General features: G+C 37.8%; 1 protein-coding gene across 1 annotated transcript in view; it reads left to right on the top strand.

Moving 5' to 3' along the window:
- Positions 1-27,200, top strand: part of ubash3ba (ubiquitin associated and SH3 domain containing Ba) — a 49,939-nt gene that overhangs the window by 15,732 nt on the left and 7,007 nt on the right. The window contains exons 2-13 of the mRNA XM_073840542.1: positions 11,654-11,707; positions 12,069-12,255; positions 13,886-14,084; positions 14,307-14,476; positions 17,119-17,327; positions 17,918-18,068; positions 18,158-18,275; positions 18,524-18,646; positions 21,527-21,619; positions 21,762-21,906; positions 22,091-22,197; positions 22,314-22,423. Of these exons, the coding sequence (XP_073696643.1) occupies positions 11,654-11,707; positions 12,069-12,255; positions 13,886-14,084; positions 14,307-14,476; positions 17,119-17,327; positions 17,918-18,068; positions 18,158-18,275; positions 18,524-18,646; positions 21,527-21,619; positions 21,762-21,906; positions 22,091-22,197; positions 22,314-22,423 (1,666 nt within the window). The remainder of the gene's footprint in view (positions 1-11,653; positions 11,708-12,068; positions 12,256-13,885; positions 14,085-14,306; positions 14,477-17,118; positions 17,328-17,917; positions 18,069-18,157; positions 18,276-18,523; positions 18,647-21,526; positions 21,620-21,761; positions 21,907-22,090; positions 22,198-22,313; positions 22,424-27,200) is intronic.

Genomic DNA, 27,200 nt, shown 5'->3' with positions numbered 1-27,200 from the left:
AATGAAACTGAAACACTGGCCAATATAATGTTGGAGGTTTCATGGCTATATTTTTGCAGCCTGGTGGCCAATCTTCACTGACTGCACATTCCACCAGTAAGAACAGGTGTGAACGTTGACTATGTGCACCCAATGGTTCAGACATTGTACTCTGAAGGTGGTACCATGTATCAGGATGATAATGCACCAGTACACACAGCAAGACAGGTGACAGAGTGGTCTGATGAACAAGAAAAGTGAAGTTGGACATCTCCCATGGCATGCATAGTCACCAGATCTGAATATTATTGTGCCACTTTGGGGTGTTTTGGAGGAGCGAGTCAGATAACATTTTCCTACACCAGTATCATGTAGTGACCTGACCCCTGATCTGCAAGAGGAGAATGGCTCAAAATGCCTTTGGCAACTGTGCAGGACTTGTATATGACAATTCCAAAGACGAAATGCTCTATTGGCCAAAAAAAGGAGGCCCAACACCATACTAACTGTGGTCTAAAACCAGGTGTTTCAGTTTTTTTGTCCAACCCCTGTATATGTTATGTATGAAGCTGGGACTTCTGGGAATGTCCTTTTTACTTTTCACTGTAATTTATATGGTGATTTAGTAAATTACCTATAATACAATTAAAAAAAAAAAAAGCTTTTCACCATAACCATTTTTTTTTACAGTGTAGTATTGTGCAAGTTCCATGGTAGAGTCATGATATGTATAGGAATACCATGGAACTTGGATGCATTTAAAATTCTTTGATAAATGTGCCACAGAATTTGCATGGTAGTTCAATACCATGGCCTTACCTGAGCACACTAACCATTTTTTTTGTCAGTGTTCAATATTGATAAACTTACTTCACACTACATACAGACAAGCACTTTGAATTTTTATACAGTTAGAGTTACATCTCTTCTGGTAAAACACTTGTGCTGATTATATTTGAACAGAACCGAACACTGAATGTGAGAATACGATACCGAAACACTACAGAATCAAGCTCAAAGTTTCCAGTTGATGAGCTGTAATGAAAGAAGCAGCAGTGTGATTCTGATTGCGCCTGTGGAATCTAGACCTTGTCTCGTTTTGTCTGTTGTGACATTTCTAAATGGCAGAAATTGTTGTTAATTGTTCAGTCACAATGAATCATGTTTTAGTCATGCACACGCACGTTCAAACCCATGGTCACACCTAAACACCACAGACGGACACACACTCCTTATCTCAAAGAGTGTCTAGCTCATCTACAGTTTTATAGGCTTCGGTGAATTAAATTTGCTTATGTGTTGTTCAACAGTAATTCACTGATATATGACGCTTTGTTTTGTTCTCTCTCTGTAGTACTGCTTTACTGAGTTACATGAATAATTTCCATTTTTCTTGAGGATTCTTTTGATTCTGCCTTCCTTTATGCCCTGTTGGTCCTTTCCGTGTCTGTCTGCATGAACAGTGTCACCATCTGCCCGGTCTCATGCACCCTAACCGAGCGAGAGAACACTCACAAAAGCTGTGAGTGTCTTCCCTGTAGTTTTAACATAATAAGCTGTTAACTAGCGGGGCTGAGAACACGAGACGAGCGTGAAAAGATCTTCACGGCCAGCCAGCCCTGCTACTTACAGAGGCAGAAGGGCTTATTGTCAGACGATAACAATTGTGCATGAGGATATGTGCACGGAGGGAGAAAGCAGAACAATCAGAGACATCACACGCTGCATTTGTTATTCTTTCCTCTCATTGTCTCTGTGTGGGATAGAGATGAAATAAAAAGAATAGAAGAGAAAGAGAGATGGTGTGATAGTAAGATCCAAAATTAACACGCTCTAAGCGCCAAATACGAGTACAAATTGGTTCTGGCAAGTAAAACGGAGTTGCTCGCCAGTTGGCTGGTAACGTATTTGGAACCGCAATAAATGCATGGTTTAGTTTGAAATTATTGCCTGTGGGCAACTTTTACCTCAGTGGAAAATTTACTAGAGGTTTTTGTACTCTAAATTTCCTACCAAATGCAACCTTTTATTTAGTCAGACAAACTCAAATGTTTTAATCAAATGTAGAAAACATTGACATTACTTAAAGGGGTCGCTGGGAGCAAAACTAACTTTTACATGTTGTTTGCACATAAATGTGTGTTGGTAGTTTGTGTACACAACCACCCTACAATGATAAAAATCCACCCAGTGGTATTTTTTTAATCTTTAAAAGTAATATCTCCCTTTTAAAATCAGGTCATTTTCAGCTTCTTGTCATTGTGACAAAACACAGTTGATTGACATGAGTGTCTTACCTTAGACCCGCCCTCACCAAGCTGAAACAGTCCGAATATGACCGCCATTGTGTGACTCAGGTGCAGAGGAAGACTCTAATTGTGCGATTGAGGTGTTCTGTTGTTGGACGTAATAATGAACAAAGCAGTAGTCATTTACTACCGACATCTGAGCCGTTGAAGACACAGAGGTTTAACGTTACTTCCGTTTTTAAATGGAAAGCGCCGATCCCGATCTACATATGCATCTATCTTCGTGTGAATCATTCGTGATGCAGCTTCACCCACAGCAGAAGTGAGTATAAGGGTAGTATTTATGCATCTTTGCAAATGGCCTTTCTTAATGTGCTTGTTGGCAAGTTTTGCCGATAAACGTGGCTAAATGCAGCTAAACGTGCTAAATGTGGCTAAAGTAAACATTACAGATCCTAATCCCTCAGCAGAGAGGGATAAAAGGGTGGTTTTTTTACACTACTATTGGGATTTTTTAACCAAAGTATATTTTTTAGACTTTTCATTAAGACCCTAAAGAATCATATGAACTTGTGGAAAATGGGCATCCGATGACCCCTTTAAATAAGCCATTAAGTATGAGCAGCTTAACACCAAGGACTTACAGTTTTAAGTTTATTAGTGATGGACTAACAGACTACTGAGCATTTTGATGTTGGATTGATCAGTGATGTTGTGCTTAAATAATTTGTGGCAACGTATTATGAGAAAAATTATATTCTGTTGTAAAAGTTATGTCCCAAGTCACCACTCGGGTGATTAGTGTTCATCTGTGAAGTTTATTTCATTTTATTGAGTATAAGCAACTTGTATTGGTCAGGGTTCGTACAAGGTGCCTAAAGTACTTGAACTACTATTTTAAATTTTTAAATATAAGGCCTGGAAAACCTTTAAAATTAGCTATATTTCTGAAGAGGTACTTTAAAAGAGTGGAATGTATCTATGAAATAAGTATTACATTTTTTCAATAAGCACCTTTTCAAGCAAAATTCAACTGTTCAAAAAACTAGCGGGCTAAGCCAGTAGTAGTACTGACAATGTCGCTTAAACATGGCTGAAGACACGAAAAGTATAACAGATGAACTGAATCAATTGAGTCATTTACACTGGAACCAAAAAACCAGATCAAATTAAAAGCGCCATTTTTTCGAATTTTTCAAATTTAGATCAGAACTTCACAGCGGGTTAGTAAATTATTTGACTTAGATTGGGACTTCGGTGTGCGTAACGCAAATAATTTGATTTAGATCGGAATGGGTTTGTGAATTATATCGTGAATTGAATGATTCAAATCAAATAATTCACAATATGCGATTGAAGTCCCGATCTAAATCAAATGATTTGCGATACAAGAAGTCCCTATATAAGTCAAATGTGACACTGGACCACAAAACCAGTCATAAGGGTCAGTTTTTTTTAAATGAGATCTATTCATCATCATATTTGGTTGAGATACAGCTATTTGAAAATCTGGAATCTGAGGGTGCAAAAAAATTCCAAATAAATGCATATTAGTAATCAAAAAGTTTTGATATATTTACGGTAGGGAATTTCCAAAATATCTTCATGGAACATGATACTTACTTTTTAGCAAAAAAGAAAAATCGATAATTTTGACCCATACAATGTATTTTTGGCTATTGCTACAAATGTACCTGTGCTACTTAAGATTTTAGGTTTTGTGGTCCAGGGTCACAAATGATTTGCCGTACAGTTATAAAAACAAAACAAAGAAAAAGACTTTGCATGTGCTTCACTTTATTTTAGCAATTTTTTGTATTAGTATAATTTTGTTGATCTATTTATCTTTTTTAGAATTTGTAAGAAAAGACATTGTTTTATAAATGAGGTCCTTGAAAATCAAAAGTAGTGCTTGAAAAGTCCTTGAAAGTCTAGGAATTTCATTTTACAGTATCTGTATGAACCCTGTTTGGTGTGTGTGTAACTACAGGTATATAAAAGTTAAACAAAAAGCTTTTGGCACTAATTTTAAACTGACTTAAAACTTCAATCCCCAATAAAACATAATTTGAGCCTATACAACATATGCTATATTTCCTTTTTTTATCATTAAAAGTTAAAGGTTGAGTTTCTTCCTAAAAAAAAGTCCTGAAGTGGGTTGCCTTAAGTGTTTGAGTTTTCACAATGTTTGAACAACTTCTTGTCAACAAAACTAGTTTGTGTAGTGGAAATTTGAGATGAAGATGTCGAGGAACTTAAATGGGCTTTATTGTGTGAAGAAATCCCCTCATTATTAATATTACTGAGGTTTCACATGCTAATTTGTAATGAGGACATCCTTTTATATCTGTATGTTCCTTTGTGTGTGTTTGTGTGGGTGGGTGTTGCGCTCTGTTGTGCTGAATGGGAATACATGCTAACTTACTCCTCTGTAAACAGGAAGTGACTATTTCCCCATAGAGTTTGGAGATTGGGCCAAAGCGGCGAGAAAGATGGCGCAAATATGCACAGGCACTGACTTGGACCCCTCTCCATACATATGTTACACATTTTGAACTCCACCTCTCAAGAAAATGTTACAAGGGCTGATTAATAACAGGCAGACAGCTAAAAAAATCTAGATAAGAGTGCATATTTTTCATGTATGAATAGTCATATTCAACCAAACCCACACACAAAAGCACACCCAGACAAATCTACTCCCTGGACCAGCCTCTTCATCCCTCTCAAATGCTGCACAGGAAATACAGGTTATAAATAAATCATTGAGTTCCTGCCTGGAGCACTGACCAGAGGGGAAGGGAGGAGGAGATGGCCTGTAACACAATACAGACACGCACATATATACAGGCTGATGGATAATCAAACAAGTAAAGTGCGTTTGAACGTGTGATCTCGGAAGTAGAATGATTTTCACTTCTGATTTCATATATGTGTTATGTAGAAAAAATATCCTGCTGTGTAGCATATGGGCTCTATAAGAGTCTGTATATGTGTGTGTGTGTGTGTGTGTGTGTGTGGCCTCACTTGTGTGTTTTTGTGGATGTATGTGTGATGAAAGTTTGAGCGCGTGGGTGAAGTGTTAGGTTTGGGGTGTGATGAAGTCTTAAAAGTGCAACTGTGGAGTTTGTAAATGCTTTTGTAAATGTCTTTGTTTAAAGCAGGTTCAAACTGTTCATCAACTTCAGCATTGAGTGGCTTGGGAAAATATTTTCTCTACAAAAGCTTCTGTTATAGTTCTTTTACATATTAACTAACTTCAAAACAAACCAGATGGTTGATGTTTCCTTGTGGTGCTTCTGCAATCGGATAGGGATTTTTTCGCTTTAACAATAAACACCTTGTATAGTGACATCCACTTGTGCATTTTTTATACAACAGGGCTTTTGTGATTAACTGTAGTTTTTTTAAACTTTGGATCTTTGTTTTATTCTCATTCATAGCTTCCGAGAATGACACATTTGTGTATGCATGACTGCAAAGGCATCTGAAATTGATCATGCATGTATGAAAGTCTGAATATTTGTCTCACCATGCTTGGATGTCATGAACCATGCCATATGGTGAGTGTGTTGTGTTGTGTTTGTGTGTGTGTGATTATGCACACTTTAAACATAGTTTGGCGCTACGTGCATGATTACATTTCTTCATACGTGTTTAGCTTGGGAATCCTTACATGTATACATCTTTGCAATGTTTTTGAGGTAATTGTGCATGTATGTTTATATACTCATGGACATATGGCCGTGCATCATGGGTTTCCCCATCCCAGCATGCATTGTGGCTTTGGGCCCTGAGGGTTAGTTGGCATGATGGCCATTTTCTCTGGGACCCAACTAAATATAGAGTAATTGAGCGCTGTGCGTAGACTGTGAATTGGATTACCACACACAAAAATGCACATGCTATTGACTTTTTCAGTAATCTATACTTTTAAATAGAACTGAGGAAAATGGATACATAAAATAAACAACTTACCATTTTTTTAAAGTTATTTATAAATCATTTTTATGAACTACAGTAACTGGATCAAATGTGTTTATATTGTTACTGAAGATATATATTACAAATAAATGCTTGTAGTGTCTGTTCAGCAAATACACATCAACATATTAAAATGATTTCTGAAGGATTGTGTGACACTGAAAACTATGGAAGCCCGTTTCTGCCACTGAATAAAAAAATCTAAGCAATTCATACTTTTTTTTTCTTGCAAAATTTATAATTGAAATTGAATAGAATTGCGAGGTATAAACTCACAATTAAAAAGTAACCTACTGAACCATTTTTTTTATTAATAAAAAAAACCCATTAATATTAATTCTATATTATTGATCATTAAAGTTAGTTCATAGTTCATTATTGTTAACAAAAGCAACAGTTTTTTAAAGAAATGAACACACTCTAACGAGGAACAATAAATTTATTCTACAGCTTTTATCAATCTTAATGTTACAGATGGACTCTGTATATTGTAAAGTGTTACCATTACATCAACAGTCAAGCTAAAGATGGCCATCTTTAAATATCTACAGTCGTGGCCAAAAGTTTTGAGAATAACATAAATATTGGAAATTGGAAAAGTTGCTGCTTAAGTTTTTATAATAGCACTGTGCATATACTCCAGAATGTTATGAAGAGTGATCAGATGAATTGCATAGTCCTTCTTTGCCATGAAAATTAACTTAATCCCGAAAAAAACTTTCCACTGCATTGTTAAGAAGGCTTCAGGGCGTCCAAGAAAGTCCAGCAAGCGCCAGGATCGTCTCCTAAAGAGGATTCAGCTGCGGGATCGGAGTGCCACCAGTGCAGAGCTTGCTCAGGAATGGCAGCAGGCAGGTGTGAGCGCATCTGCACACACAGTGAGGCCAAGACTTTTGGAAGATGGCCTGGTGTCAAGAAGGGCAGCAAAGAAGCCACTTCTCTCCAAAAAAACATCAGGGACAGATTGATCTTCTGCAAAAAGTATGGCGAATGGACTGCTGAGGACTGGGGCAAAGTCATATTCTCCGATGAAGCCTCTTTCCGATTGTTTGGGGCATCTGGAAAAAGGCTTGTCCGGAGAAGAAAAGGTGAGCGCTACCATCAGTCCTGTGTCATGCCAACAGTAAAGCATCCTGAGACCATTCATGTGTGGGGTTGCTTCTCATCCAAGGGAGTGGGCTCACTCACAATTTTGCCCAAAAACACAGCCATGAATAAAGAATGGTAGCAAAACACCCTCCAACAGCAACTTCTTCCAACAATCCAACAACAGTTTGGTAAAGAACAATGCATTTTCCAGCACGATGGAGCACCGTGCCATAAGGCAAAAGTGATAACTAAGTGGCTCGGGGACCAAAACGTTGACATTTTGGATCCATGGCCTGGAAACTCCCCAGATCTTAAAACTTGTGGTCAATCCTCAGGAGGTGGGTGGACAAACAAAAACCCACTAATTCTGACAAACTCCAAGAAGTGATTATGAAAGAATGGGTTGCTATCAGTCAGGATTTGGCCCAGAAGTTGATTGAGAGCATGCCCAGTCGAATTGCAGAGGTCCTGAAAAAGAAGGGCCAACACTGCAAATACTGACTCTTTGCATAAATGTCAGGTAATTGTCGATAAAAGCCTTTGAAACGTATGAAGTGCTTGTAATTATATTTCAGTACATCACAGAAACAACTGAAACAAAGATCTAAAAGCAGTTGAGCAGCAAACTTTGTGAAAACTAATATTTGTGTCATTCTCAAACTTTTGGCCACGACTGTACACAAAGGCCATAGTATTGAAATTACATACATATGGATATTGTGTACTTTCACAATTTGACTGCTTCCATTATATCTTATATGACCATATAGCAAATATGACCTTCTTTCTAACAATTCTGAGTTTTTTTCTCAGAAATGCGTAATATAAACTCACAATTGCGAGAAATAAAGTCAGAATTATGAGAAAAACTAAATTCTATTTTCCTCAGAACTACGTGATATTGCAAATGCGAGAAATTCTTTTTTTTCTGACTTTTTTTTTCAGAATTTTGAGATATAAACTCTTATATCTCGAATTTCTGACTTTATTTCTCAGAATTGCAAGAAGTTTATTTCTCAAATTGTGAGTTTAGACTATGTCTCGCAATTCGGACTATAACTAGGTTTTTTTTTAGTTTATGCATGCAATTCTAAACTCGCAATTATGAGTTTATATCCTGGAATTCTGACTTTTTAACTCACAACTGCGAGTTTATATCACGCAATTCTTGACTTAATTTCTCAGAATCTCACAGTTCTGACTTCATAACTCGAGAAAAAAGAGAAAAAAGTCAGAATTGTGAGTTTGTATAACGCAAGTCTGAATCGCGAGATGTAAACTCCAACTGCGAGGAAAAAAAGGCAGAATTATGAGATAAAATGTGGCAATTAACTTTTCATTTTATTCAGTGGAGGAAACGGGCTTCCATAGAACACTGGAGTATTAACTGCTAAAAATTCAGCTTTGCCATCAGAGGTATAAATTCATTTTAAAATGTATATAAAAACCTAAAACGCATTTTAAATTGTAATAATATTTCACAATGTTATTGTTTTTACTTTATACTTTGTCACACATAGTGGAGGATCTCTATTATACATCACTTTGCTGCATCTGCAATTAACATAAATGTGAATGTTTGTTGTTCGTTTGCTTATAATGCACTGATACATTGTCAGATACGCATTGTGTAGCGCTGATCACCAAAGGCTTCCTGTGCTTTGAACAGTCTGCATAATCTGCATAATTTCCCTCATCTCTGACGCGTGACTTCTCTGTTCTTGTGTCTTGTCATGGTTTTTCTTGTGAGGCGTGAGGGAAGCACGTCTATACACTTATAGTGAAATGTTGCTCTGGTTCATTCATATTGTTTCATTAATCCGTCGATGAATAAGTTTTACTTTCCAAGTTAGTGGAAATTGAATGTCTGTGGTCACGTGAGATTGAGTGCATTGCAAGAGTAATCACATTTCCACCGATTGCTCATTGCCGACCAGCAGGACCAGCCCCTACTGTTGTCTTTTAGTCAGTTTTTCTCTCTTCTTTCTTCAAACCTCAGGCTGCATTTTCAGTTTTACTGTGAGGTTTCAAACAGATCCACGCTGCACAACACCCCATTTCCCCTGAGAGTTAGTCAGAGTGTGTGATTTTTAGAGCTTTTATAAAAAGACACTAATTAGATTTAGAAGATAATTTAATCGGCTCGGGGAAAAAAAGCCTTTGAGATGTCAGCTGACACATGAGGAAATGACATAGTGAGTTTAGCGTGACCTTCGATTGGATTATGTGTCGTTTTACAGTATAGATGCGAGCTGAGGAGATAATGTCATCCTACACATGAGAAGATTATGTGCAATTATCTGTACCTAGTAATGTACTTCCACTAACTGTGAATGTGTCTGCGAGTACTAGAAACCACCTCCTACAAATTAGCGGGTCTGTGACCCTAAAGCATTATACCAAGTGTAAGATGGCTTATAATTGCACCTTTTAGTTTTATATGATAAAAAGCAAGAATAAAAGAGAACTAGAGACAGAGAGGAGGCTGCGGCGAGTGTTTTATGAACTGAGAGAGATAGCACACATTTCCTTTTTCATCACAGTTGTTTAAACCACAGACCAAGTGATATTATTTTTCCACTATGATCTTTTAAAGCCAGACACCTGCTAAATGAGTCAGAAAGGATGAGCATTTGTGAGATGTTTAGTATGTTGATACATTCAGGGGTTTCTCCGCATTCGTGCAAAATATAATATTCTTTAAGAATATACACTACCGTTTAAGTTTGCGGCCTGTAAATTTTTTTCTTAAATGTTTTTGAGTGAAGTGTCTTCCTGGGGTTGTATTCATTTGATTAAAAAATGTAATGTATTTTTAAATGTAAATTACTGTTATGGCAAAGCTGAATTTTCAGCAGACATTACTCCAGTCGTCAGTGTCACGTGATCCTTTAGAAATCAGTCGAATATGTTGATTTGCTGATTATGAAATATTTATTGTTATCAATCTTGAAAGCAGTTGTGCTGCCTAATTTTTGTGGATCCATTGTACATTGTTTTTCAGGATTCTTTATGAATAGAAGGTTCTAAATAACAGCATTAATTTGAAATGTATATATTTTTTAATATATACATAATATAGACATTCAAACCAAAATGTATTCAGACACCTTTAACATTTCTCACATTATCAGTTTATTCGCTATAGTTTAGAAAATGGTAATAAAATATGACAATAACTGTGTCAGAACAAATTCATCTTGATAATGTCAGATAACTTTGATAGAAAGCTATGTAATGGATTACAATCAACCAAAAATTCAGACAACTGTTAGTATGACCATATTTACACAACTATCAATACTTAGTTGACCATGAAGCAGTGCTTAATTTTGTCCAGTCTGTGGTGTAAAAAGGTCGCATTAGCAATTAAAGAAAAAACTCTTAAGCAACACATAGTCAGGTCAAAGTGTATAAATAATTTTGCACAAATTTTTGTTAATTGTACTGTTAGCCCACTGTATGAGGAATGTTTGGGTATAATATGTCACAGTTTACTTCATTTATGTAAGCGAGGATAGCAAAATAAACTATAGTGTCCTGCACCCATTAGTAAAAAATATATAATAATTTGGGTTTTAAAAATATTTGACCAATCAGAACCAAGCATTTCAGTGAACTAGGTATTAAATATTATTTAATACATCATTTTCATTATTTATAGTGTGTGAGACTAAATGTTGTGGCTTTCACTTGTTATTATTTGTTTGTGGATAAAGTGGGGTCTGTATTTTATATGTAAAAAAATTAATATGTAAAGTATTTGTTTTAATAACAGCATCGCTCTTGCTTCCAGAGGTACACAAGTGAAACTGGATCTTTTGTACAAAGATAAAGTCACATAATAAATGACACAAATTTGCTTATTTAATTAGTGCCCTATTAATAGTATAGACCCTTACATATTCTATATGCAGTCTTTTGTGCCTCACTGCGTGAGTTTGAGCTCTTCTTGTAGGTGGCTTTGGCTCACATGACCCTCTTTAAACTAATCCGGAGAATTAAGGCCTCCTCAATATTCATAAATGCCAGTAAACAAGTGATTATCCAGCTTTCCCAGTGTTTCTCTGGGGAACGAGGAATGGTTTTAGAGCGTTATCACAGAGTTTGTTTAGCCTACGTCTGATTTCATGCACAATAAACGATATGTTTCACATACAGAGATAGAAACAATAGAGGAACATCTTTATGATATCAAATTTAGATCTCTGAGAAAACTCCTCAGCGCTAATGTACTGATAAACATCCTCCGGAAAGGAGGCCATTGATTTTGTGACCAGTACAGCAATTGAGCTGATCTTTCTCTCTCTCTCTCTCTTTCTCTCTCTCTCTCTCTGTCCTTTCTGTTACAGGCTAAAAGCTCTGGTTTCGACTGGGGGCAGAAATGTACAAGCAGCCTGTGACTGGTGAGTGTGCACACCCACACGAACACGCGCCAAAGTCTTTTTGACAGCCGCTCATTTTGAACCGTGCTGAGCCACAAACACTTTTGAAGCTTTGAAATGATAATATGTTACATTTTAACTCATGCACAGACACACACTGAAGAGAAACATTATACTATCATGTGGGAATAAACTTAGCTTCATGTGCACTTCACCTTTAATGGTTTACTGCTGCCCTCTGCTGGCAGGGAGTCAGAAGTATGTCTTACTTAAAAAAAATAAATAAACCATGTTTTTAATTGCAATTTCAAACAAAAAGTGTAAATACTGCTCACCTATTCATAATGTCTTATTGAACAGGGCATGAATGTCTGTTTCACAGGTTGTTCTCCCATGTGGATGACCCATTCTTGGATGACCCTTTACCGAGGGAGTATGTGCTGTACTTGAAACCCACTGGTCCCCTCCTCAACCAGCTCTCCAACTTCTGGCAGCAGAGTCGCATCACATGTGGCAAAAACAAAGCCCACAATATCTTCCCTCACATAACCCTCTGCCAGTTCTTCATGGTCAGAGCACTTTATCAACATATTCAATCATATATGTGTCTTTATTAGATTTGTAGATTTGTTCTTTAGTGTTTTTTTTTTTTTGGCACACCCCCTTTAGAAACTATAAAAAGTTTACATATCCACCTTATTTTTCCTATAAGAGCAGTCACTGCCATTTGTCAATTTTATGGGTCTTGCTTCCGGTCTCATCCGTGTCCAGCTCGAACAGATTGTTTTGCTGCTTAATATTGCAAAATGCTCTTTTTTAGCATATTATTTTATTGTATTATCTTAATTATGAACACATTGGCTTGTAGTGCAAACAGTTTTACCGTTACTGCACGTTGTTATTCTTCTCGTTATTTATAGCGAATATAATTAAATCTAATGAATGAGGAGTCTCGCCCATAAGCTTACTTCTGCGTTGAAGAATAAGGTGGATATAAACTTACATAATAATGTTTAACAGATGCTTTTTGTTCAAAGTGACTAAAAAATAAGGAAAAACGCAAACATTTTAACACAATTGAAGCAAACAATATTAGCTGTGTACACCAGATGAGTCAAATGAAAATTGGAAATCATCTTGCATTTCTGTTGAATAATAAAAATAGCTTTATAATTTAGTTCTTTAAAGCACACAGTGTTGCAAAAGGCTACAACAAACCATTTTGATTATAAAAAATGTATGTTTTTCGACCCAAATTCATGTCATCATTTATCAATAATCTTCCCCAGCATTTAACGCTGGCAGTTGTGATCTTGCATGTCATATGTATAATATACACCACCATTCAGGAGTTTGGTGTCAGTTTGCATAAGTGTCTTATGCTTACCAAGGCTGCATTTATAATCAGTTATTAAAAATAGTAATGCTGTGAAATATTATTACTATTTAAAGTAACTTTTCAGTTTATTGCATTTTAAAATGTCAATTATTTCTGTGTTGAAAATGCTGAATTTATAGCAGCCATTTCTCCAGTCTTCAGTGCCATATGACCCTTTAAAAAATCATTCTAATATGTGACCCTGGAACATAAAACCATTCTTAAGTAGCACGGATGTATTTGTAGCAATAGCCAAAAATACATTGTGTATGTCAAAATTATCAGTTTTTCTTTTATGCCAAAAAAAGATCATGTTCGATTAAGATATTTTACAAATTTCCTACCATAAATATATCAAAACTTAATTTTTGATTAGTAATATGAATTGCTAATAACTTCATTGGGACAAATTTAAAGGCGACTATTTCATTATTTTGATGATTCCAGATTCCAGATTTTCAAATAGTTGTATCTCGGCTAAATATTGTATCTCAGTCCTATCCTAATTAACCATTCATCACTGGAAAGCTTATTTTTTTTAGCTTTCAGGAGATGTATAAATCTTAATTTTAAAAAATTGACCCTTATGACTGGTTTTGTGGTCCAGGGTGACACATGCTGATTTGGCGCTAAAGAAACATTTATTTTAATAACAATGTTAAAGCAGTTATTCTGCTTAATATTTTCGTGAAATGTCATGCTACTTTTTTAAGGAATCAAAAAGGTTTTGAAATGTTTATGTATTTTTGAATGTTAGTGTATGTTCTGTGTTGTTGACAACATCACTTTAAGACTGTATCTCTCTCTCTGTCTCTCTGTAGTGTGCAGATGGTAAGGTAGATGCCCTATGTGAAGCTCTGCAGGCAGTGGTGGGTCAGTGGAGAGGTCGTTTCCCTTCTCCGCTCCCTCTAGAGTTTTACTCATCCTCAAACTTCATCGGTCTCTTTGTGGAAGAGAAGGTGGCTGAGGTGATCAAGAGCTTTGCTGCAGACTTTGCCACTGAGGCAGCTTCCAAAGCAGGTGTGTGTGTGTGTGTGTGATTTGTCTTTGGTATGCCTGCCTATTCCTGATGATGACACAGTAGAGCAATAGACTTAATTTTCTGTCTTCGCAGCTCCTATCGTACCTCTTTCGATTTAATTTTAGTGTGCTTTACTGTAATGAGAGAAAACAGGCATTTGTATTGCCAAAAAGGGTTATTCAATGTTAAATAAATGAACATCTTTCTCTCTCTCTCTTCAGATGTTCATGTGGAGCCTCATAAGAAGCAGCTTCATGTAACTCTAGCCTACCACTTTCAATCCAATCATCTTGCATCATTAGAAAAACTTGCCAAAGGTGTAGACATAACCCTGGGCTGTGATTGGCAAGCTGTACTCTTGTCACGGGACATCCGATTTGCCAATCACGAGGTAGTCAAATTGTTGTCATTCATTGTTTCTTTAGCTAACAACTTAAATATTATAATGTTTTGTTTTAAGTAATTATTCTTAGATAATTTAGCATAATGTAGTACAGTGGTGGCCAAAATGATTGGAACACTAGTATTTTCACCAGCTAAAAAAATGGTTTTAATTCAGTTATTTCTATCTTTTGCTGTAGTGTGTCAGTAGGAAATATCAGTTTACATTTTATAAACATTCATTTTGCCATTATAAATGTAATAATCGAGTGAGATTTTTGTTTGAATAAGGAGTCTGACAACAGCCAGAGCTGCACACAGAGATCTGATCTCATCATCATCCAGTCTGTCTGGAATGACATGAAGAAACAGAACAAACTGAGACAGACTAAATCCAGAAGAACTGTGCCAATATCTCCAAGATGCTTCAAGAATTCTACTGTGCAAAGCTACAGTACTGTTAAAAGATTTAGGCACTTGTGTAAAAATGCTGTAAAATGAGAATGCTGTCAAAAATACATTTTCTTTATCGATTAATTTCTATTAACTAAATTAAATCAACATTTGGTGTGACCATCTTTTGCATCTTTTTGCCCTAGGTGCATTTGCGAATAGTTTTCAGGTAGGTTTCCTGAGGGATCTTGGAGACGTTTCCATAGTTCTTCTGGATTTAGTCTGTCTCAGTTTCTTCAGTTTCTTCATGTCATTCCAGACAGACTGGATGATGATGAGATCAGATCTCTGTGTGGAGCACTGGCTGTTGTCAGACTCTTTGTGCGAACAAAAATCTCACTGAATTTTTACAGTTAATGGCAAAATTAATGTTTGGAAATCTAAACTGATATTTCCTACTGACACACTACAGCAAAAGATAGAAATAACTAACTTAAAACCATTTTTAAGCCGTTGAAAGTACTAGTGTTCTAATAATTTTGTCCACCACTGTATATAATTTACCAATAATAATACCAAATATTTGCTCTCTAAAGTCTAAATAAAATATACCAATATACTTCAAGTATATATTAACACAGTTAGTATTAAGTATAAACCCATGCTACTTACTATGGATCTCTGAATGTATTTACTTAATATGTTATTTTTGATAATGCTATTACTAACAGTGATGCGCAGGTCAATGTATAAACAACCCGAACCCGACCGACGTTTTCAACTAAAACTGCAACTCGGACCGAAAAAAAAAAAAAAAAGATAATATTGTACCCGACCCGCTTTCCTGACCCACATGTTTAATATTTGCGACTGACAGCAGCGATTACATGCGGCTATGCGTTGGAGATGCGTTCACTGTCAAACATCATTCGGCATTAATTAGGTCATTTCGTCAAAAGAAATGTTCTTGATTACAAGAAAGACACAGATTGTTCTTGTTGTGATTTATTTTGTCTTTCCTTTATACAGATTTAAATAGTTTCGTTTTCGAAGTACTCTAAATTATGTCAGTGATTCTCTGATGTTATATGATCAAGAATGATTTTATTTCGATCTACACTGTAATAAAAGTTAAGAAAAAGATTAGCCTATAGCCCTAAATATATATAGACTACAAGGGAATTCCTTTTTTCTTAACTTTTAACTTCTAAAAATGATCAAGAATAGGCTATTAAATCAACTTAATAGGCTAGGTTAACGAATTTTCTTATACAAACATAACGAATGCACTTCAAAACGAAGTTTTCATATATAAATTCAGGAATCACGAATATGACAAAGTGATATTATTTTATATTTGTATAGCTATAATAGTTGTATCAAATGAATAAGGAAATTATAGTGCCTTGAATTTATTAAGTAATGTCTCATTTCGTTCGTTTCGCTCTCTGGAAATGTAAAGAAAAAATACAGTTTTTACTTGGAATTCGTTTTATATCCCTGATTTTAAACAAGCATATACATGAGATCATTTATATATTATTGCTTGAATAAATGTTTAAAAATAGTGCTAGAAATTTTATAATTAAGGAAATTAAACAGACCTAGGCATTTGAAAAGACATAGTGAAATGTGTCTAATAATTCCAAAAAGAAAGAGAAGCATTGGACATAATCAAAATATTTGAGACATTTATTAGGAATACCATTTTCTTAACAGTTAAGATGCTGCATGTGTTTATCCAGTCTAATCGAAGTGTGCATCTCTCCCCCGACTTTCCCAACAAAAATCCCAACCCCTCTCAGAAAATACATAAAGCTGACATTACTGAGCTATATGCGTTTAAAAGTAGCCTATTAAAAGGATACAATGGCATTGCTCAGTTCAACATGTTGGGAAATCGGGCATTTTGTCCCGCGTCAGCATTTATTCAACAGTTAATAACGCTCAACATTCAAAAGGTAAATATTCTTCAGCCAATAAAGTGTAGGTCTATGTATTTCATAGAAAATTGTGTCTAGTACTATATAAATTACAAAGGTTTAATTGGCATCTTTATTATAAACGACCCGACCGACCGCGACCCGAATATCATAAAAAATATTTTTGGATGACTCCTAACCGCGGGTAACCGCGGGTGACCGCGTGCACCCGCTCATTTTGGATCAACCCGCGCATCACTTATTACTAATGAATTCTGTTATCATATACTCACTTTTTGGCTTTGGTGGCTTACTAACTTTTTATCTCTGTTTTAAGACCCTGCGGGTGATGTACCCTTATGTGCCTCAAAATGATGATGAACTGGAGCTGGTGCCCGGTGACTTCATCTTCATGTCGTCTATAGAACAGACCACTGCCAGTGAGGGCTGGGTCTACGGGACCTCGATGAGCACAGGGTTATCTGGGCTATTGCCAGAAAACTACGTCAACAGGGCAGACGAGTGTGACACTTGGGTCTATCATGGGTAAGATCATGAAGTAACTAAAGCTGGTTGTACACTGTGTTCAAATGTTTGGGGTCAGTAAACAAGTGTTTTTTTTCTTTTGTTCAGCAAGGATGCATTAAATTGATCAGTAATGACAGTAGAGACATTTGTAATGTTGCAGAAGATTTATATTTCAAATAAATTCTGTTCTTTTGAAATTTCTATTTAGCAAAAAATCCTGAATAATGCATCATGGTTTCCACAAAAATATTACACAACACAGCTGTTTTTAATATTGAAAGTACCAAGAAATGTTCGTGGAGCACCAAATTAACATATTGAAATGAAATATGAAGGGTCATGTAATACTGAAGACTGGAGACTGCTGAAAATGTAGCTATTAAAATAGAAAACAGTTATTTTAAATTGTAATGTTTTTTCACACTATTACTGTTTTTATTGTAGTTTTGATCAAACAAATGAATCCTTGGTGAGCATAATAAACGTCTTTTGATAAACCTTTGAACATTAGTGTAGTGTTAAACTCGTATGGGTCTGTGGTGATGGTATATTAGAACTAATATCAGTAACATATTTAAATCACTTCATCTCTTTACCTCTTATTTCAGGTCTTTCTCTTTCCTTAATGAAACCCCCTCAACCAGTATGAGGGGTGCAATGGGTGGGATTTTTCTTGACCCACACATGGATGGTCGTCTCCTTGATGACCCCATGCCGGTGGATTCCCCCAGTCTGAGTGTTATATGTCAACCTATGCAGGTAAAACTCTTGAATCTTGAGTTGAATGATGGAATGTGAAAGCTTTTTAATGCATAATAATTTATTCAAATATTAATGATTTGTTTTAGATCCTACGACCTAATCAGTCTCGATTGCCTAAGAGAACGTTGTTTGTGTGTCGCCATGGTGAGAGAATGGATGTAGTGTTTGGGAAACACTGGATCACTCAGTGCTTTGATGCCAAAGGTCTGAGCTCAACTTTCCAAATCAGTTCTTTAACCTCTTTGTAGTTGTTCCCATGACCGAAACAAGTCTGGAATCATCAGCAAGTTTAAAAAAAAAAATTTCATCAGCTATAAATCAAAACAAAAATGAAGTAACTGTATCCAGCAATAAAAGAAAGCTGTAAGAATTGGCCAAAATGTGTGAAAACCGTATTGATGTTTAAGTTCCTGATGTGTGTTCAGTTGTGTATATTTGCTTGTCTTTACCAGGTCGATATGTACGGTCAAACCTCAATATGCCACAGAGTCTCCCACCAAGGAGTGGGGGGTACAGGGACTATGATAAGGACTGTCCTATCACTGTGTTTGGATCCACACAAGCTCGTCTAGTCGGTCAGTCCCTCATTACTGTTAAAGGATTAGTTTACTCCCAGAATAAAAATTATCTAATGATTTTTTTCACATCTATGTCATTCCCTATGTTCATGTCTTACTTTAAGGTTTTTGAGGAAAACATTCCAGGATTTTTCTCCATATAGTGGATTTCAATGGAAGCCAGCAGGTTGAAAGTCTAAACTGCAGTTTCAATGCAGTTTCAAATGGCTCTACACAATCCCAGCTGAGGAATAAGGATGTTATCTAGCAAAACGACCGGTCATTTAAAAATAAAAATAAAAATGTGTATACTTTTTAACCATCAATGCTTGTCTTGCACTAGCTTTACATAATCACGCTTGCGTGACCAGTGTTGGCCATGTTACTTTAAAAAAGTAATTAGTTATAGTTACTAGTTACTTCTCACAAATAACTGAGTTACATCATTATAAAAGTAACTAATTACTAGAAAAAGTAATTTTTGTGTTACTTAAAAAAAAAAAAAAAAGTTCAAATATGTCAAATAGCTTGGATGTCCCCATATTAAATATGTTAAATGAATGAAATGGACACTAAAAAGAATAAACTATTATTATAAAACATTGTACACTACTCTACACTATTTTAATGTTGCTGTGGGACAATGTGAGAGACATCTATTAAATTCAATAAATTATTGTAAATATTATCAACCCTCTATGGACACCTTAGCAATAGAATCGCCGTTGGCTAGTACTTTTTTTTTGTTTTGTTTACGCACCAAATTAATATTAAATATCTATCAACAGTAACCATATTTGTCATGTTGATAAGACTGGTGGTGGTGCTTAAGATATTATTTGTCATTTAGTGTTTCTATAAAAAAGAGAAAAAATAAAAATAATACTGATAAGATAACAAAACTACTACGAATTCTACTACTAATAACAATATAAAAAGCACTAAGGATTACTGAGCTGCTGGGTTCATGAATATTAATCACATTGTCTTCATTCGCTCGAACAGATTTGCTGAAATTTAAACAGGGACGATAATTGGTGAGCGCCAGCCAATGAGATTGCCGTTTGCGTATTGGTTCCGCCTACTACCGGAGAAACCGGCAGTTCTTAAAGGGGTCATCAGATGGCCATTTTCCACAAGTTCATATGATTCTTTAGGGTCTTAATGAAAAGTCTATAATATACATTGGTTAAAAATTCTCAATAGTAGTGTAAACACCCTTTTACCTTGTCAAAATCAGCTCTGCAAAAAATCAACTCATTTTATCGCATAGTCCTTTAAATGCAAATGAGCTCTGCTCGCCCCGCCTCTCTCTGCCTGGGATGATGAGCTGTAATGTTTACTTTAGCCACTTTTAGCAGCGTTTAGACACATTTAGCAGCGAAACTTGCCAACAAGCACATTATTAAGAAAGGCCATTTGCAAAGATGCATAAAAGAACCTTCTACTCACTTCTGCTGTGGGTGAAGCTGCATCATGAATGATTCGCACGAACATAGACAAATATGTAGATCGGGATCGGTGCTTTCCTTTTAAAAAAGAAAGTAACGTTATCCTCTGTGTCTTCAGCGGCTCAGATGTCGGGAGTAAATGACTACTGCTAGATGTAGACTACTAATGTTCATTATTACATCCAACAACAGAACACCTCAATCACTCAATCTGAGATATTCTTGTCATTCTTGACACAATGGCGATCGGAGTCGGACTGTTTCAGCCGGGTGAGGGTGGGTCTAAGGTAAGTTGATCAACTATCGTGGGAGGGGCCTCTGTCGGGGTGTGGCATCACACCAACAAGAAGCTGAGAATGACCTGATTTTAAAAAGGGGATATTACTTTTAAAGATTAAAAAAATACCACTTTTATCATTGTAGGGTGGTCGTGTACACAAACTGCCAACACACATTAATGTTCAAACAGCATGTAAAAGTTAGTTTTGCATCCGATGACCCCTTTAAAAGCTGAAGAAGTCCAAAGGAACTTTGTTATTTTGACAGGAAATTGTTTAAATGTAGCGCGTCAATTCTGCATGGTTTGTAAGACTCTCTCACTCTGTATCTTTCTTTGCATGTGTGTGAGACAAAGTAACAGCTAGTCGTGTGCCTTCACACTAGAGTTTACAGTTCGTTGAATACAGGTGTGCTATGCATCCATTCAGATGAACTGAAAAATACAATTATAATATTGTAATAAATTATAGTAATGGCGCATTTTATTGTCAGTAACGGTAACGTTGTTGTAACAGGGACAACAGTAATTCATTTGATTACTCTTTCCGATCCAGTGTTTACAAAGTAAACGTGCAAAGAAAGTTAAATGGCCTTTAAAATCATCCAACATCGTTAATTTACATTTTTTTTAAAAGTTGGTGGAGAAAATGTGATGGAGTTTTTCGCCCTACCCTACCTTTTTGAACCGAAGTACACAGACAAAGAACTAACCACGTTTGACCTTTCCAGTGTGATTACATAATGCGTGAAGTCGGGCATGAGCATCGCAAAGCTAGTGCAAGATGAGCATTTGTGGTTAAAAAATAAAATGCATTTTTATTTATTTTAGAAAATGACAGATTGTTTAGCTAGATAAGACCCTTATTCCTCAACTGGGATCGTGTAGAGCCCTTTGAAGCTGCATTGAAACTGCAGTTTGGACCTTCAACCCGTTGATCCCCATTGAAGTCCACTATATGGAGGAAAATCCTGGAATGTTTTCCTTAAAAAACCTTCATTTCTTTTCAACTGAAGAAAGAAGACATGATCATCTTGGAGTAAATTATCAGGGGATTTCAATTCAGTAGTGAACTAATGCTTTAAATATGAAGTGTGTTATTTCTGCTTCCCTGCTGGTACTAGTGTGTGTTCATACATGTATTCACTATATGTGTAATTTGTTTTACAGGGGAGGCTCTCCTGGAAAGTCAAACAGTGGTAGACTTTGTGTACTGTTCTCCATCTCTGCGCTGCGTGCAAACAGCTCATAATATCCTCAAAGGTAAAACAGCACCTCCTTTGCTCTTTCATCTTTCTTTTGTTCATTCACAAATCAGTTTTTACCGCATTAATCGTGCCCATTTACACCCTTAAAGCAATTTCCTTACATGTGCCTCTTTCTCTGTTATGATTGTATGACTCAGGTCTTCAAAAGGATGGGAAGACTAAGATCAGAGTTGAGCCGGGTTTGTTTGAATGGACTAAATGGGTGTCGGGAACCTCATTACCTGCCTGGATACCTCCTGCAGACCTGGCGGCTGCTAACCTTAGTGTGGACACAACATACAGGTATTTTATTACATGTTCAATGAACTATACATTCTTTTGGCTATCCTTTTAGAATGTAACGTTTCTAAACGATAGCATTTTTTACTGTTTTATGTCTCCTTTTGATTTCATGAGTATCTTTTATGCAGTGAACGGAATTGTTCATTATTATTGTTATTAAGTTGTCTTGTTCCCTTCCCTCTAGACCTCATATACCCATCAGTAAACTGGCCGTGTCTGAGTCCTATGAAACATACATCAGTCGCAGCTTCCAAGTGACGCGTGAAATACTGTCAGAGTGCAATAATCTGGGTAGGTCATCAGTGCTGGTACTTCTGCATTTTTTTTTGTCTGGATCAATACGGAGACAAAGGTTTTATGCTTTAAGACATTTTTTGTTTACCTTGTTTTCACGTGCTGTCCAACAGGAAATACAGTGCTGATTGTGGCCCACGCTTCCTCTCTGGAGGCTTGTACGAGGCAGATACAGGGACTGACCCCACAGAACTCTAAAGACTTTGTGCAAGTGGTCAGAAAGGTCAGATCTCTTGTGGATTTTTTTTCTGTCTTTTTTATAAATACATTTGGGATGTTAGTGTCGACTACTTTATTCTATATACATACTGTACATATATGCATTCTTATAAAAAGGCATGCATGTACATTACCGTCCAAGTAAGATTCAGTAAGATTTTTAATGCTTTTTAAAGAATTCTCTTATGATCAAAAATACAGAAAAAATATTGTGAAATGTTATTACAGTTTAAAATAATGGTTTTCTATTTTGATATATTTCAAAATATAATTTATTCCTGTGACGCAAAGCTGAATTCTCATCAGCTATTACTCCAGACTTCAGTGTCACATGATTCTTCAGAAATCATCCTAATATGCTGATTTATTACTTTATTATCAATGTTTGAAACAGTTGTGCTGCTTAATATTTTTTGGAACCTGTGATTATTTTTTTCAGGATTCTTTGATGAATACAATTTTACAAAGAATAGCATTTATTCAAAAAAGAAATCTTTTCTAAAAATATAAGTCTTTGTATCACTTTATACAATTTAACATTGGTGAATAAAAGTATTAATTCAAAAAAGTAGTTTATATTGTTACAAAATATTTATATTTTAAATAAATATCTCTTTAACTTTTTATTTATTAAAGAATCCTGAAAAAAAAGGATCACCGGTTTCAACAAAATATTAAGCAACTGTTTTTAACATTGATAAAAAAAAAACAGAATATTACAATGATTTCTGAAGGATTTCTGAAGGTCTGGATTTCTGGATCATGTGACACTGAAGACACTAAAGAGTAATGATGCTGAAAATTCAGCTTTGCATCACAGGAATAAATGACATTTTAAATATATAATTATATTCAAATTATATTCATAGAAAACAGTTATTTTACATTGAAATAATATTTTACATTATTAACTTTTTTTGATCAAATAAATGCATAAAAAATCGTACTAATCCCAAACTTGAATGGCAGTGTATGTAAATTACAAATTATATTTAATTAATAAAAATTAAATTTCTTGCTAAAATTATATATATATATATATATATATATATATATATATATATATATATATATATATATACAGTGAGGTCAATAAGTATTTGATCACCCTGTTATCTTGCAAGTTCTCTTACTTAGAAATCATGGAGGGGTGTACAATTTTCAGCATAGGTGCATTTCCACTGTGAGAGACAGAATCTAAAAATAAAAATCCGGAAATCACATTGTATGATTTTTTTTTAACAATTTATTTGTGAATTACTGTGTCAAATAAGTATTTGATCACTAGAGTAAATTTTTTTTTATATTTGGCAGAAGCCTTTGTGAACAATTACAGAGGTCAAACGGTTCCTGTAGTTCTTCACCAGGTTTGCACACACTGCAGGAGGGGTTTTGGCCCACTCCTTCATACAGATCTTCCTTAGATCTGTCAGGTTTCAGGGCTGTCGCTGAGCAACACGGAGTTTCAGCTCCCTCCAAAGATTTTCTATTGGATTTAGGTCTGGAGACTGGCTAGGCCACTCCAGAACCTTGATATGCTTCTTACGGAGCCACTCCTTGGTTTTCCTGGCTGTGTGCTTTGGGTCATTGTCATGTTGGAAGACCCAGCCACGACCCATCTTTAACCCTCTGGGGTCTGAGGGTGTTTTGGGGTCCTGAAGAAGTTTTGACATGCCCTGACATTTTTTCACTATCTTAAAAAACATATTAATGGCTAAAGTCTGATTACATTGTAATCAGCACATATTGGGCTACAATAATATGCAAGCAACATGAATGTACATGTTTGTGTTTTTGAGAAAACTACAGTACAGACCAAAAGTTTTGACACACGAATGAGAAGGTGTGTCCAAACTTTTGGTCTGTACTATATATCCCAAATACAATAAAGCCACATCTGTCAGCTACTCACCCATATTGCTAAAGCATGTGTACATATGATAATATACATACAATTTACACTTAAATAGACAAAGTGTCATTGCTGCAACTGTCCCCACAATAGAAAATGTAATTGTGAAAAATGTAATTAAATCATTCTTAAATAATGTTATATATATATATATATATTTTTTTTTTTTTTTTTTTTTAATTTATTTATTTTTGCAAGAAATTAAAATTTTTATAAAACATTCAATTGATCAAAAGTGACAGTAAAGACATTTACAAAAGATTTATATTTCAAATAAATACTGTTCTTTTGAAATAAATATATATATATATATATATATATATATATATATATATATATATATGTATATGTATAAGTGTGTGTGTGTGTGTGTGTGTGTGTGTATATATATATATATATATATATATATATATATATATATATATATATTCGTGGTACGTGCTTTAAAGTCATCTGAATCAAATGATTTTCCATAGGCGCTTTGAAGTTTAACGTTCTCAATCAAATGATTCACGATCCGATTGAAAAGCTTCGAAACAGTGATTCCCCCTCAGTCGAGTCACTCCGATGTTACATGGGAACTCGCTTTGAGAGACCGATCATCTCTGAGCCTTATATAAAAAAGGCCAATTACAAATTGGCGAGTGGACGCGAGTGGACGTGCGCGCCGGCCACGCCCCCGTACATACGGGTATATAAGATGGCCGCGCGCATCACTCATCAGATCTTTGCTTTCAGAGCCTCTCGTATGAGCCGCTGTTTGCTTCGAATCAAGAAATCTTCATAGAAGCCTTTAACATCCAGAGTTCTTCCCCGCTGGTGCCTAAAAGAGCAATTTCATTTTGCACCAGCGATCCTCCCGCGGGCTGTCGTTTTCACGGCAACAAGCCGCCTGCATTCCAGCGAGCAAGCCCCGTCGAGTGCACAGCCGCCCCGCGGCTTCTCCCTGGGCAGACCGGGAGCTAAAAGAGTCAATTTCTCACGGCCGATTCAGACGTTCTTTTCAGAATGCCTTTTCGGCCGTGCGCTTCAGGGTGCGGTAGTTTCCTCTCCTCTGCGGACGGACATGATCTCTGCCTCACGTGTTTGGGTCCCGAGCACGCTGAAGCGGCGATCATGGATGGTTCATGCCCGCACTGCGAGTGCATGACCATGGCCACGCTGAGGTCCCGCCGCTCGTTCGCGAGCCGGCTCCCCTCGCCCTCTTCCCGCGGTCTGTCGCTAAGCCGTCAATGCTTTTCGGCCACCGCGGCGCGGGGCGGGGGGGACCTAAAAGTCACCGTGAAGAATGCACCGCCGGCTAAGAAAGCCCTGCGGTCTTCTCTCACACAGCGTGACCCCGTCGAGCTTCCGCAGCAGTATGCTTCCCCGCCCAGCGGGCTGAGCGTCTCCTTCGGTGCTCCTGCAGAGGATGAGATGTCCATCGCAGCATCAGAGGGAGAGTCGGCGGGCGAGGCGGACGCCTCGGCGGAGCGGCCCCCTCCTGAGGTGGTCGCTCCGTCTGACGCTGATGCCGAGCTCGCGGCTATGCTCCTCCGGGCCGCCAGGGGGATCGGTCTCGAGGTGCCTCCAGCACCTCCGGCCGATTCCTCTAGGCTTGATGATTGGTTTTTAGGGAGGGCTCCCGCGGCTCCGCCGCGGTCCCCCCCAGTTCCATTTTTCCCGGAGGTGCACGAGGAGCTGTCTAGATCGTGGCGGGCCCCTTATTCATCTCGGTCCCGCCCCAGCTCCTCTCCCCTCGCCACCCTCGATGGCGGAGCGGCCAGGGGGTATGCGGCCATCCCCCAGGTTGAGCGCGCTGTGGCGGTGCACTTGTGCCCGCGTGGCGCTGCCTCCTGGCGGGATCGCCCGCACCTCCCTTCCCGGGCTTGTGAGCGCACGTCCGCCCTGGCGGGCCGCGTTTACAGCTCCGCTGGACAGGCCGCTACCGCCTTGCACGCCATGGCCATTCTTCAGGTCTATCAGGCCCAGGCGTTAAAACAACTGCACGAGGGTGGTCCTGACCAGGGAGTTTTGGAAGAACTCCGCGCCGCCACCGACTTCGCCCTTCGGGCCACGAAGGTCACGGCGCGTTCCCTTGGTCGGGTGATGTCCACGGCTGTGGTCCAGGAGCGACACCTGTGGCTTACTCTGGCTCAGATGGCAGACGTCGACAAGGCTCGCTTTCTTGACGCTCCCATCTCCCAGAGTGGCCTCTTCGGCGACGCTGTCGAGGACTTTGCCCAGCAGTTCTCGGCAGTCCAGAAGCAGACGGAGGCCATCAAACACATCCTGCCCCGCCGCGAGCCTACCATCCCGCCGCCGGTGGCCCAACCTCCGCCTGCTCGTCGCCGAGGGCGCCCCCCCGCGGCCTCCAAGGAGAAGGAGAAACCCCAACCAGCTCCGTCCCCCGCCGAACAACACGAGGCCAGGTTGCGACGTCGAGCTGGCCGCGGGAGAGGTGCGCCGCCCGCCTCTCAGGGACCGTCTACACGCAAGAGGTCTGCGAAACGTCCCTGACGCGGGCAACCCGGAGGTGGAGAAGATGGCTCTTCAGGCGACGACAACATCTACGTCGCCGCTCCCGGTGGAGGGCCGGGAGTTGCTGTGCACCCTGACGCTGCCGCCGGCCCACGGGTCGGCGGTACCCAAATTTTCACAAAAAGAGCTAATTTTCTCACCTCCGGGGTTTCAGCCCCGCCTTCCCGTTTCGAGCGGCACACGGTTGCCCTCTCGAGGCCGGATCCGGAGCTGTTTATCGCCAGCGCTGGAACCAGGGAAGAAGGTAAGCACTGCCTCGTGCAGTCTGACTCTCCCCCAGGACGTTCTTCCTTCTGGGCGCAGTCCCCTTCCCGTTCCTCCCTTAGGCTGCCCCACCCTGGGCACGACG

The sequence above is a fragment of the Garra rufa genome, chromosome 5 (genome assembly GCF_049309525.1).
Source record: "Garra rufa chromosome 5, GarRuf1.0, whole genome shotgun sequence".
In the NCBI taxonomy this organism is placed as follows: domain Eukaryota; kingdom Metazoa; phylum Chordata; class Actinopteri; order Cypriniformes; family Cyprinidae; genus Garra; species Garra rufa.
The sequence above is the reverse complement of the archived record's forward strand: the minus strand, read 5'-3'. Positions and strand labels throughout refer to the sequence as shown.